General features: G+C 36.3%; 1 protein-coding gene across 2 annotated transcripts in view; it reads left to right on the top strand.

Moving 5' to 3' along the window:
* Window positions 1-14917, top strand: part of LOC105041762 (uncharacterized) — a 58086-nt gene that overhangs the window by 33477 nt on the left and 9692 nt on the right. For both annotated transcript variants that reach the window (XR_831423.4, XM_010918784.4), the window contains exons 12-16: window positions 8802-8938; window positions 12169-12239; window positions 12333-12386; window positions 13205-13347; window positions 13523-13678. Coding sequence is in view for 1 of the 2 variants with exons in the window: in XM_010918784.4 (XP_010917086.1) it covers window positions 8802-8938; window positions 12169-12239; window positions 12333-12386; window positions 13205-13347; window positions 13523-13678 (561 nt within the window). In the remaining variant the exon portion in view is untranslated. The remainder of the gene's footprint in view (window positions 1-8801; window positions 8939-12168; window positions 12240-12332; window positions 12387-13204; window positions 13348-13522; window positions 13679-14917) is intronic.

The following is a 14917-nucleotide window of genomic DNA, read 5'->3' as shown; positions in this document are numbered from 1 at the left end:
AGATGCTATACCTTCTGGCGGATCCACTAAGGTTCAGACTTATTGGAGTGCATTGAGTCAATTTCTGACTTCATAGCATTCAACCACTTCTCGGAGTCGATGTCCGACATCGCCTCATTATAGATTTTAGAATCATCTCCATGTTCCCTATCTCTTACGAAGAACATTTCCTCTACGTCTTCTATGATCATATCTATGTATCTTTCAGGAGGACGGGAGATCCTACTAGATCTACGAGATGGAGGAATAACATCTACTAGCTCAGTATGAATAGGTTCTAATTGATTTATGACTTGTTGCTTTTCAGAGACTTTCTTTACGAATTCAATTTGCCTCCCACTACCTCCATCTTGGATAAATTGTTTCTCCAAGAATGTGGCGTGTTGGCTCACAAGCATTTGATAATTCTCTGGGAAGTAAAAATAATATCCTAACGACTCTTTAGAATACTCTATAAAACGAGCTCTCATAGATCTAACTTCTACTTATCTACCTGTTGTCTTTTGATATAGGCTAGACATCCCCAAATCTTGAGATGATCAAGACTTGGTTTCTTATCAAGCCACATTTCATATGGGTAGCATGAATAGATTTGGAGGGTACTCTATTTAATAAATAGATTGTAGAAAGTAAAGTATGTCTCTAAAGAAATAAAGATAAATCAGTGAAGCTCATCATGATCGGACCATATCTAATAGAGTCCTATTCCTCCTTTCCAATATCCCGTTGAGTTGAGATGTATCAGGAGGTGTCCATTGTGAGACTCATTTTTCTTGAGATAATTTTGAAATTTTTCACTAAGATATTCTCTTCGATCTGATTGAAGAATTTAAATGGTTTTTCGATTTATTTTTCTACTTCACATTTGAATTCTTTGAATTTTCAAAGGCTTTAAATTTGTCTCATAAGGTACACACCCATGTCGTGAATAGTCATCAGTAAAGATAATGAAGTAGAGATAACTATTCCTGGTCTGCACATCAAATGGGCACACACATCAGTGTGTAACAGGATAAGTGTCTCAGTGGTCCTCTCCCTATATTCTATAAAGGATAATTTGGTCATTTTTCCTTGAAGACAGGATTTACAAACTAGATATGATTCAGAATTTAATGAGTCAAAGATCCCATCCTTTTTCAATTTGCTTATTCTATCCTCTCCTATTTGATCAAGTTTGAGGTGCCATATATATCTATGGTTTATGTTATTTTTAGGTCTCTTAGATTCAATGGTACTTACTATCTGCTCAGATACGTTCATAGATATATCAACATATAAATGGTAGAGACTATTAATTAAAAAATCACATGTAACTACTTTATTTTTAAAATAAATGGAACAGTAGTCTTTATTGAAATTATAAATATAATCATTCTGTGCTAATAAAGATATAGAAATCAAATTCCTACTAGCAGCAGATACATTATAATAGTCTCTAAGAACTAAACTAAATCCAGACGATAATTACAAAGGATAGGTGCTAACAGCTACAGCAGCAACTCTTGCTCTATTGCCAACCTGAAGGGTCACTTTACCTTCCCTCAGTCCTCTACTTTCTATCAGATTCTGCATAGAAGTACATAAATGAGTGCTAGAACCAGAGTCTATGACCCAACTAGAAGTAGAGTAAACTGCTAGATTAGTTTAAATAACTAGTAAATCTGACATACCTTCAGAAGGTGTCTCCTTTTTTTCTTCAAACTCTCCAGGTATACAGAATAATTCCTCTTCCAGTGGCCGTCATTGTTATAGTGAAAATATTTTTCTTAGTCAGCTGTCTTCTTGGGAGCGTCCTTTGGCTTGCTCTCTTGCTTTTGCTTCTTTGCAGGCTTCCTCTTCCAAGCGGACTTTCTCTTGAATGTAGATGTTCGCTCCACAGCAAGAACAGTACCCTTTGAACTTTTCAAGATTCCCTCAGTGGTCACTAACATGTGCAACAGTTCAGATAGAGTGCTGTCGATCTTGTTCATATGGTAGTTTACTATAAACTATCCATATGAACTACTAAGGGATTGCAAGATCAAATCCACTTGCAATTCCTTATGCATGGTCATACCAGCTTGTTAAGCTTTTCCAAATCCTTAATCATTGTCAAACAATGATCATGGACTGACTGTCTGTCGTGCATCTTTATTTTGAAGAGTCTCTTAGATACTTCATAGCGCGCAGTTCGGCTCTGCTCACCATACAATTCTTGTAGGTGAGTTATCATAGCTTTGGTAGTCTTGATGTCTTCATACTGGTGTTGGAGCTTATTAGACATTGACGTCAAGATATAGCACTTAATCTTATTGTCGTCATCCGTCCATTTTTCAAATGCGGTCCGTTGTTCAGCAATTGGATGATTTGGCAAACCAGGAGAGTCCTGGTCGAGTACATAGCATATCCTTTCAGAGTTTAGAACTATTCTGAGATTCCTAAGCCAATCCTTGTAGTTCATTCTGGTTAATTGGTTGATTTCAAGAGTTCGGGCTAAAGGATTAGAAGCTGACATTGTGAACTCAAGAGTAGAGATTCTAATTAGATATTTATACTTAAATCTTTTATATTTATCTTAGGATCTTTATGAAACAAATATATCTCCCACTATTTCATTGAATCTCTTACACGTAGAGAAATGGAAACCTCATGTGACTAGGATTTCAAGTGGGTACTGCGATCCTAACGATGTACGCGCACCCCACCTGACAGACATTGATGACACGCATACCGATGAGTGGATAACTCTTGTCCAATGCTTCTCAAGCATGTTGCAGCGATATTCGACTTCTAAGTCATGAAGGCCTCACCTGAAAAATATTAGCCTCATTCCTTAGTCAAGTTAGACCCACCGTTCAACGCAAGTGCAAAGCCGTCATTAGATCCGTCACCTGACAGATATTGGGCCCAATCCCATCTTCACCCTGTAGCATTTTATGCTAATAGAGTGGTTGCGCCCTCCGATGCAGTTGAAGCACTGTATCCAATCGAGAACAATCAATGCCAGAAAGATGTCTGCACAACTGTAACGGAGGAAGACCGCTAGACTTAATATGTGTGAGGAGATTTTAATTTAGGTCTCATCGTTTTAATTGTTTTATTTACATCTGATGTAAATCCACAATTATCATGGATCAAGTTGAGGGATCCTGACTTGGTTCATTAAGATCGGATTCAAGATGCAAATACGACATATATAGTGAACCCAACACTAGGCATCCAAAAGAAAACTTAATCAATCAAATTGACCAGGTAAGTTCAAGATTGATGGGAGGCTTTCGTGCATATGCAACGGTCCTAATTAAGTAAACTACCATTCTATTACTTAGACACCAATTGATCAATCAATTCCAAATTGGTCAACCTATTGATTCCTGCCACCACATATTGCAAAATTACAAATCAATAAGGTGTGTATTCATGATACTGCCCTACACAAAGGGTTGTAGTGATTCATGGAGATCATTACATATATCCATGAAAAACACTCGTATGATTATCATATAATCCTTATATTCATGCTAAATTTTTTGTGATATTTTACCATATCAATCTCTTTTCATCTTAGGACAATCTGCCAACATAATAGCTTTCACCGTTGTGTCGGGACAACCTTATTTCAGGATCATCTTAGATTGACTTATAAAATCTTATCTTATATTGAATTAGATTACTTTAATTTGAAAACATCCATACCATCACAGATCATATCAAGATAGGTATCTATCTATGAATATCATCTCATACATGAACATACAATAAAGATAAAATTCAGATCACATGCAGATTAGATACAGAATTGCAGATGCATGAACGCAAAAAATCAGATTTTCAGATCTGAAAATAGATTTTCAGATCTTGAAAACAATTGCATGAACATCAAAAATCTAAATTTTAGATCTGAAAATAGATTTTCAGATCTTGAAATCCATCTCCTGATCATTAGAAATCTGAATTTTAGATCTGAAAACAAATTTTCAGATTTGGAATCAATCTCATGATCATCAAACGTTCTTGATTTCAGATCTTGAAAACAGTTTTTAAGATCTGAAAATAATCTTGTGAACATTAAAATTCAGAATTTCAGATCCGGAAACAGATTTTCAGATCCGAAATCTAGCTTTTAATCTTGCAATAAGAACCTGATACCACTTTAAGGATAACCATCTCATGGATGCATACAGAAATTCTTAAAGCATGCAGCAGAAAGTAAGATTAGATCAAAATTTTTCTAATCTAATCAGATCTAATTTAATAAAGTATGTATAGAGATCATATCTCAAAAATCAGGTATTATCATTACAAAGACAAGATTAAGATCTAAACTAATAAAGATCCGATCTTTGCCTTTGCGTTAGTTGTTCTGCACCACGATCTGGATTTCCATGGATGTCTTCGAGGTTCCTTGAAGCCGTACAAGCATCTGGCCTCTACAGGTATCCATATAGGGCTGATCTTGATCAAGAGATTTCGAAATCACTGGGATGCTAGTTCCTTTGCAGTTTTCTCTCTTTCAAAGCTTAATCTTCTTCTTTTCTTCTCAAGAAACCAATCAAGAAGGCTATAGATAGGAGATGAGAGGATGGAAGGAGGAATGGAGAAAAGGATCCAATCCTCTTCTTTTCTTTTGCTTTTGGGTGACAAGAAAGAAAGACAAGGGGGGGCAAAGATTAGATCTTATCCTTTCTTATGTTCTTCTTTACTTTGATCTGCCCTTTATTTATAACCCCACGCCCCACCCTTATCTTTCTATCTAGGTTTGATTTTGAATTTGAATCAAATTCAAACTCAAAATTTAAATCAAATTTAAACTTTGAACCAAAAGGATAAGAGATAAGGGATAAGATTAGGCGCCAATCCTCTCTCTTCCTTTTCTTTCTTCACGCACGCCAAGATGGGGCATGGAGGAGGTTGGGGCGTGGAGCATGAGAGAGAATCCTTATCTTAATTTGGTTTGGTTTGGATCAAATCTAATTCCAAATCCAATTGGGTTTAGTCAAATCCTTATCGAACCAAATTAAATCCAATTTAATGTGTATTAAACCCAATCTTAATTAAATGATCAAATCAAATATTAATGATTAATTCAGCAACAATTGCTAATTGTTCCTCTCTGGCTCACTAACCTTTAGCAGATCTTCTCTTGTAACTTTTACAAAATAGTCCAATCATCAATCAAATTAATAATTAGATCCTACTGCGATTCAAAATCATGATTCAATTATTCAAGCAAGTCAAAATCTCTTTTGTGTGTGGTCTCATAGGTTCTATTCTGTCTGGTAGTGAGATATACTATGATCTCCATCAACAGTATCATTGAAATTTTTTTCAATAGATTAGAACAATTCCAATTTATCCTTATGAGAATTATTGACCATCAATTAATTCTCATAGATCTCACTATCCACCAGTGGCACCTAGCAGCATGTGATGACAACGCAGCAGAATGGAAGATAATTGAACCTCTAGGTATGGTTATCGTGTGATTCGGTTCTTCTATCGTGAGCCCCGACTAGACGGAGATTATGAAAAAATTCGTCAATCTCCTTCATCTGTCTTATGTAAGATTTAATGCACTCGAGTCCATATTGTGAAATCTTGTAAAAATCTTTTTTCATTAATCACATTGCCATGGTCACGATCTTAAAAACTCAGCTTCATAAATCATATTGGACTGTCCCTTAATTACTAAGGTCGATAGATCTCATCTAGGTGCACATCCTACTTCTACAATGAACCTGCTGCAGCCAACATACACCGCAAGGATTCATATGGCTTGAAAATCAAGTGTATGTACAGTCAAACTATAGCAACTCCATTATGAATAGTTGAGGCACTGTAGGTCAAAGAATCACTCACACTACTGTAGCATCGAGAAAGTCACGGATGAGTGAGTAGACATCCTATTGACTTCTCGTATTGGCCACGCTCAATACCGTTGTTATCTAACAACTACCTGCACTCTCGCTTCAATGTCTCCATACTATAGACTTAAGATTCATCTATCCAAAAGGAAGCAATCCGTGCATCAATCTTACGGATCAATCACCGTTTTCGTGATGATCCATTAATCAGGAGTAATTTAGGAATTAACTATTTATGATACATGTTTCAAATTTTCAATTCTTAAGAACATTTGTCATCGTCTCATTAATTCTTTGAATGATTCAAGAACACAACATAAGAATGGAAAAGAAAATGTCCAATTTTATTAATGAATAAATGAGTTAAGTACAAAATTATATCCTAGAATAATATACAATGTGTCTACTAGATTGGCTTCTAGGATATACATCTAATATTTTTTCATTGGCATGGAGCTTTTATTGTTTGTCTTTTGATGTTTAATCCTTTATAGTCCAGTTGTTTCTAGTTTAGCTGATGGTTGTTTATACCAAGATTTTATGTTTTGGTGGGACTGGGGGGGCGTCCTATCCTGTTCTTGAGAGAAAACAGGACTGGGATGGGGTTGGGACTCTGAAATCCATCCTTGTGGGGAGAGAAGAAGAAAGAGGAAAGAAATTAAGAAAAAAAGGTAAAAAGTAAAAGGAAGAAAGAAGAAGAAAAATGAAATGAAGAAAAAGAAAGAAGAAAAAAAAGAGAGGGAAAGAAGGAAGAAAGGAAAGAGAAAGAAGAAGAAAAAGAAAAAAAAAGAAAGGAAGGGATAAGAGTAAGAAAAAAAAAGGGAAAGGAAACGAAAGAAAGGAAGATAGAAGAAAAGAAAGAAAAGAATGAAAGAAAGCAAAAGGGAAAGAAAGAAATAAAGGAAAGAAGAAGATGAGAGAGATGGAGGATATCAACTAGGATGTCGGGATGGGATGGTGGGGCATCCCGTTCCATAGAGATACCGGGATACCTTTGTCCCACGTGATTTAAACCTTGGTTCATACATGGTGATAATATGTAATTACATATGCATCTTGAATATTATGTGGTGTCATTTAAACTAATTTGACATTCCTATCCATAGAATGCCATACTGCGGAAAACTACTCGATATGAGCCGTATCGTACCACAATAGGTTGGAACCAGTACGACATCTTGTATTCAGGTCGATATAGGCCCTATATTGCCATGTACCAAGATGTATCGAGGCATACCAAGGTGTATACCAACCCGTACTGAGGTGTACTGACCTGCATGGAGATAAAATAAGTGAGAAAAATGGCTTGAGAGTTGTTTTGGCATGGGGTGCATATTGTGCCATACCACCTCATACTGTGCCAGATTGGTAATGCACCAGTATAGTACTTGGTATCGAGATTGTGGACCTTGATCCTCACCATACCTTAACATTAATTTGATGACAGTTTTTACTAAGAAGTAATCGTTCGTAGAACACATGCTATAAAAAGTATCAACGGATCGTCTGATAAAATATCAAGATTAGCCTCATTTATGCAAATTGCGACACCAATGACATAATATATGGTTATCCATATTTCTTAACATACTTGATTACAACATGTTATTCATGGTCCTTCCTTAACTTCAGTTCTCCACTCTGCAACTCTCCCACTCTTAAAATTTGCATAAACAAAAGATAAATGGGGTTAGGTGCCCTTTGGGCTCAGCAGTTGATAGTATGTGCTGACTTGGCACTGGTTGATAGGGGCTGGTATTGCTCAATACTGAGTGGCTTGGCATAGGATTCCTGAAAAGGAAAATGTTGGTCACGTCATGCAACAAGTTGGCAAATGAAACTCAGGCTTTTGGAAATTATTTTTGGAATTTGATGCACAATAAGTTGTCCTGATAATGGATTTCCTGGAGAGCTTGGAATCCTGTTAGTCTTATATGTTTTGTCATTTTGAGGAACAAATGATACCAAACATGTCTTATTCTGGTGTGAGTTTGCTGGATGAGTTTGAATGACAAAAAGAATCCTATATGCTGCATCATACCACAAGGAGATGTCATCTTGTCATTATAGGGACAGCACTTTGAGAGAAACGTTGAGGGTTGCAGATGCATCATAAGTATTCTCTGGAGTTTATTGCATACCAAGATTAAGTGTGTCTACAAAGAGAAAGGAATGACCCACTTGGTGAGTGATGGAAAGATGTGTCCAGATTAAATTGTTAATTGGGGAGATGATGGGGAGACTCACTGAAATATGCTGGGTTAAAGAATGAATGCAGTAGGATGGATGGCGATGTTAGTGGTGTTGACCAGCAGTATCTTGTAGTTAGACTAGTGATTAATTTTCTATGTTGAGCTCTGACTTTGCTTGAATTAAGTTTATAAGTTTGCTTTGAAAGGTGCATGACTATTGGAAGCCCCTACTTGGACCCAAAATGATTCTATGATAGTTAGAACCCAACTACTGGTTCTGTCCTATCTTGTAATAATTACCTTATTGCAATCCTTCCGCCAGCTAGACCCAAATAGGTTTGTAATAATCCTGTGTGTTGTTTTACGTTGTATTGACTCAAACACTTGCTCCCCAAGGATCACAAAATGGTTTTACTTCAAGAAGGGAGGAAATCACCTTACAGATGAAGAAAGATAATATCCAATGACTTATATAGCTTTGCAAACAATCTCCTATAATAAATGGCTACCTGAAAATATTAGAGGATTAAAAGGTAAATCTAGCATTTCAGCCCTTCTGTCATTCTAATTTGATGTTATGGATTTTAAGTTTCAACATATGTAACAATTTAACAATCATGCAATTGAGACAATATAGTAGTTGTTCAAGGTTCTCCTCCCTTCTATTAGGCTAAACATTTGCATGCTTTCATATCATCACTTATATCCCTTTGTTTTCATTTTGTGATCCTATCAACTTGTTGGATTTACTACATAAAATTGATAGGTTAAAGTTCTTTGCTTCTCAAAAACCGGAGAACGTGCTGCTCCATTCTTGCGCCAAGCTGCCAAAGATTATGGGACTTATGCGTCTTTTGCATTCGTTTTATGGACAGAAGAGGATTCTTCCATTTGGTGGAACTCGTATGTGCTCTCACTTCCATGCCATTCGAATTTTTTTCATTTGACTAAATTATTAAACAATTATGCATCGCAAATGAGCATTCCAGGATGCATCATGTCATGGTTGATGAATATTTTCTTCCATCATTCATCTTTAAGACTAGGAGGGGCTAATCCTCACCTTTTACCCTATACCCGCCCACCCCATCCTTGAGAACTGACTCCAATCTGAATTGAAGCCCTGACCCCTTGCCGAAGTGACAGAAGATGCTACATCCGAGCAAGCATTTGGTGGTCTTTAACGGGTCATCTTTATTTGACAAACCAATGTAGCATATATGCATATGCTTGCTTGCATGCATGCATGCATGGGCGGGTGTTTTAAGAATGGTTTGTGAATTTTCTCTAATTATTGATGTGGTTATGTGCGCTTAATGATTCTAACTAATGCCTTCATTTTGTTGATCTGTTTTTTCCAATTAATTTTTTCTTGCCTGCCAACATCTTATTATCAATTATCATTTTCTCCATTTTATTCACTTTAAATATAAAGCTACTCTATTCCACTCTGATTCAAGTAATGACTTTTTCGGGAATGATAGAACTCAGTCTTTAGCAACTTAAAAATGTAGTTTTTTTGGCCTTCTTTTGCTTCAAATATGCCCTGCAGTTGATGTCAATTTCCATTATTAAGATCCTAATAATATAAAATGAAAAGGTGCATTGTGTACTGGTCTAGAACCATAAATCACATTAAAGTCCATTGAATGGTCTCTCTCCAGCAAGGATTCAAATATTGAGATATGGGGTTGTTTTCTGGCTGGCCAATATGTATGCATCACATTGCATATTGTATCAAAAAAGGACCAAGAGGCACACTTCGATACGACTGGCAGTCCTTGATAAGGCCTACTTTGGCATCCAATTTTGTATGTTAGTCTTTTTTCTTATGTTTTATTGTTTTAATGCTATGTTTTTGCATAAACCATGTCGATTTAAATACCCTACTCATCCTTTTTGATGTGTACTGAAGTTTTTTTTAGCGCTAATTTTATTTAATATGTATCTTGAAATAACTTGCAGTTAAAACTATATTGAAAAAACTATATGTACATTAACAATTGAAATGTAATCAGGTAGCCAATTTCAGGAAAGTAATGAATGATATATAGATGGTTGTAGTGCTTTCAAGATGAAAAAGTCTACTTCTAGCATTGATTTGTCAGATGAACAAAGAATAAGTTTAACATGTTAGTTAACAACAATGACCTTTTGGTACCCCATCAAGTGCTTACTAGGCTTGTAAATATGTAATAACCTACCACATGAATATACTGTATATGTGTAGCACTTGAATAATTTTGTTGAAGTGTTAAGGGATGTTTAGTATCATTTTTGGTGAGATGTTTTGGAGACTAAAATATTTGACTTTCCTTTGTGGTTTTGGTTCTTAGCAATTTTTGGGTCAAATCAAAACTGACAAGCCTCTAGAGTTTGAGAAATAACTTAAGACAAAAGTTGAAACTTTGACCTGACCCCAAAAATTTAAAATCGAACCAAAATTGAGAAATCAATTTTTATTCTTAAGAAATTTGGAAGTTTGAGGATTATTATTTAACTCAAGTAAAAGATTTTCCTTGTTTGCATGTAATATCTTAAGTGAGACGGCATTTGTATAAATGATATTTATGTAAAAGAGTTTATACGTAGTAGTTTATTTGGTTGTCTGTTAGTGGTCTACCTTCTCCTGAGTTGTTTCCAAGGTTTTAAATCCCGTGGGACAAAGGTGTCCCGATTTTTTCATGGAATGGTTCGTTTTGCTGTCCCATCCCGTCCCATCTTGATAATCGTCTCGGTCATGCATCCTAGTGGATATCCTCCATTTTTCTCCCCTTTTTTTTCCTTTCTTTCTTTTTTCTTTTCTTCCCTCTTTTCTTTCTGTTGCTCTACCTTTCTTTCTTACTGTTCTTTTTTTTTTTCATCTTCCTTTCTTTTTTTTTTTTCATTTTTCTTCTTCTTTCTTTTCTTTTTTTTTTCCTTTTCTTTATCTTTCCTTCCTTTCCTTCTTTCCTCTTTCTTCTTCTCTCCTTGTATGAATGGGTTTTGGAGTTCCAAGCCTTTTCTCACAGGAACGGGATGGGATGGCTGGGATGCCCCCTATTCTGCTAGGACATAAAATCTTGGTTGTTTCCATCGTCCGACATTGAAGAAAATCCAGAAGGGGGTCTGAAGGCATCTTGGTCAGTAGTTGACTGCATTGATTGGTCCCAGAATGGTTTTTGCACGATCAACTCGAGCATGATCCAGGTAGTTCGGCTCAGTTGGGTTAGCACTTGATTGATGCTGTGCTGGTATGGCTGAGATTTAAATTCTTGTTCTCTCTCCATCTTTTATCACCAATTTCGCCGGTCTTAAAAAACACTTGTTCAAACTTCCTCTTTCTTGAAACAATGGCAACCTGATCCTAAATCTTGAATTCACTGAGATGTGAACTGCCTTGTTCCTCTATGTCCTCCTCGCCTTCTTCACTATGCATTGTCCTCTTCTCTCCTGCCGTTAATGCCTTTGACCCTCTTTAGGTCTCTTACCAGTCCAGGTCACCCTCCTGTCACACTCACCTCTTCCAACGTCGATATCTTCATCCTTGGCATAATGCAACCATGTGACCATGGGAAGCCTAGAACAAATAATCGGTGAATTCAATAATGGACGAGGTTGTACTATAAGAAAGTAAAAGGGATTTCCATGAAAGAAAAGCATATGGTTTGACAAAATCTTCCTGGTAAATTTAATTGACGGTATCGTTTGTTTAGTGTACCAAGTTATATAATGGAGATAATCTTTTTTCAACCTGCCTTCACTTTTCGTCATTATGGTTTCATTGACAATTTGACATTCGATAATAATAGCTCTTGTTTCATCATCAAGTTTTTGTAGATTCACAATTTTGAGGCTGTCATATGGATATCACAGTATTTTTAAGGTTTTTCTAGGCCTTAAAAGATTATAGGCAATTATTGCCTATATATTGCCTGGTAACTAATTGCTCAGCTACCCAACTCTCCATTTGCAATTTTAATTTCTTAGCAAACAATATGACTTTTTTTGCATTCTGATAGGTCTTCTTTTCTTATTTGTTATTACCTCAGACCTAATGGATTTCATGATTAAGTACCTGCTAAAACAGACTCAGTTATATTTGTCATCATTTTTTGTGTGGTTATGATGAATGATTTTATTTCCATTATCAGATTTGGTGTGGAATCAGCCCCTGCTATTGTATTTTTAAAGGATCCAGGTTTAAAGCCTGTTGTTTACCATGGTTTGTTTCTTTCCTACCTTCTTATGTCATTACCTGGGAACTACAGGCTTCCATGTTGTCTGAAGGACTACTCATCCATCTCTATTATTGCAGGAAGCCTAAACAGCTCAGAGTTTATAACCATCATGGAAGAGAATAAACACAAAGGTATGGTCTGTTTGAAAACTTGGAACACCTTATGATTATTGTTTTATTGCATACATATTGCATTTTCTTTTTGTCAGAGAAAATTACCTGTGGCTAATTTTGGTTAGTCCAGCTGGAAATTGACTAGGCAATGCTAATCATTACAATGTGATATCAATTGTTCTGGACCATTAACTAATTAGTGATGTTTTTGTGTGCGTGTTCTGTAAGGGGTATTTATTTTGATAGGTGTTTTTGTGTGTTTCATTTTGCTATTTTCATTTGGCACTCTCATTTCAATATTTGCAAAAGCTGGAAGTCCTTATTGCACTTCTTGTCTGTTCAAGAATGTAATGCAATATTTGTGTTGTGAGGAATGAGCTTTTCATTGTTGTAAATTCTTCATCTGGATTTCTAATTGTCAAAATTCAATGGAAGTTAAGGGCTTGTGCAATCTGAACTCTGAAATGTTCAGACTAGGAGATGGATTAAATTGGGTATTTTTATTTGAGGTGAGAGTATTTTTAGCAGTGTGAAGACAGGTGATGCAAAAGCTTATTGATGGAGCGGCAATCTGGAATTTGGGTTTAATGTGTGTGTGCACGCATGTTCACATGCACATGGACATTCATGTTAACAACTAAGATCAGGAAATGATTGAGTAAACCTTGTATAAGATTTCCTGTATATCTTTTTGCATTTTTTTATATGCTTAACATCTTAAGAAACTGATGATACTTTAGAGTAAAATACAATATTGAGTAGCATTTTTCTATTATCTACATATACTTTTTCACATGAAATGAATTCACATGATGACCTTTTGCTTTGGTTTCCAGAACCTCCCCAACTAAGGAGTGTGACATCTATGGAGCTAGGATGTGATGCAAGAGGTTACTCTCGAGCCGGAAATGACACTAAAATCTGGTATTGTGTGATTGTTGCTGGCCGCCCTAGCCATGAGCTAAGTAAAATGCGTGATGTAAGTCTCTTTTGGGATATTGTATTGTAATTTGATGGTATAGAAGGGTTAATGTATGTTTTAAAGGCCCAATTATTTTCTGTTTGATGGGATTTAACAACAAGGGGTTATATGCTTTTAAGATACATCTAATGCTTTGGTTTTAACTTACCACATGCACCTTAGATTACTATAGACCATGCGCAGGGTCCGCAATGTATTGTTGGATGCTGTTGATCCAGATAATGCCAATAAAGTTAACTTTTCAGTTCAAGCATCTGCTGCTGCTGCTGCGGCTGCATTAAAAGAGAATCGCTTGACATTTACATGGCTTGATGGTGAACTTCAGAAGGTCAGGGTCTGTCTCACTAGAATATCAAATCCATCATTTTGTCAGTGAAACTTCTGCTCATATCAGTGGAATTATTGAATTTGCTTTATAGCACTCAACTATGTAAGGATTTAGTTTGTGGATGCTGATAATGGTGAATATCTTGCTTCTGGGAAAAGCCACAACTCAAGCTTGCTACTTAATTCACTCAAAGAATCTACTCAAAACTATGCTAATCTTGCTGCATGGACAGAGGCCAAGGGGGTGAAGTGGCACAACCATGCATCATGCTTTCTGACCACCCCTGCCTTGCCTACCCTCCAAAAAAAGAAAAAGTCTCTATTATATCCCTTGTTTGAGGTGTCTAATATACTTTGTTCCATTAGAACCAATGTAACAAATTCATAACCATAAACATCAGACTTTTTCCCAAGTATTCAAGGTCACTTTATGAATCCAACAAAAATTGTCTTAAGTGGTACAGGATCATTGCTCCTTATATAATTGCACTGTATGAAGTATGGACCATTAAACATGGTTTACGGTCCTGCATTAAACCATCCAACTAGGTCTTAGTCATGCACCTACTGACATTAATAAGGATCTTCACGAGAGGGAGAGATGAGATTTTTGAGTTTGGATGTGCTGAACTGCATTTCCTTAATGACATTTTTGCCCCTCATGAATGTATGTGAACCTATGATGGCTTGCAGCTTTGAACATTTGTAATGGCCGGCAGATATGACCTGAATTAAGAGAAAATCAGCTAGAGATGATGAAGATCATGCTATTGAGTGTATGGTAGTCTTGAAGAGTATGGTTGTACCTGGATAGAGTGTTCAAGCGGTAGAACTTTTTGTTGATGGTGTACCTGGAGGACCCATTAGATAATGGAGACTTGTTAGCAACTTCTTGTTGATGGTGATATGATGTCATGAACAACAGTGAGCAAGCGGAAATATGAGGGTGTGCATTGGATTTTAGACTAGGAGCAAAATTCAATATCTCAGGTAAAAGAGTTCATCTTTAGTAGAAGAAAGAGTCTAGAGGTCATAAAACGCAATGCTACAGGCAACAATAGAACTGATGGGGAGGAGGAGTAAGAAGAACTTGGTGGAGAAGATGCTCAAAGAAGGTTACATATGAGTGATTTGCGAAACAAGGTAATGAAATGTTTAGTTTCTGAATTTTAATTTGCCTGGAGTCTGAGTTGGAGGGGAACTGCAAATTTTGGCATGTGGCAAATATGTTTTCTTCTGA

This window comes from Elaeis guineensis, chromosome 3 (genome assembly GCF_000442705.2).
Source record: "Elaeis guineensis isolate ETL-2024a chromosome 3, EG11, whole genome shotgun sequence".
Classification (NCBI taxonomy): Eukaryota; Viridiplantae; Streptophyta; class Magnoliopsida; order Arecales; family Arecaceae; genus Elaeis; species Elaeis guineensis.
The sequence above is the reverse complement of the archived record's forward strand: the minus strand, read 5'-3'. Positions and strand labels throughout refer to the sequence as shown.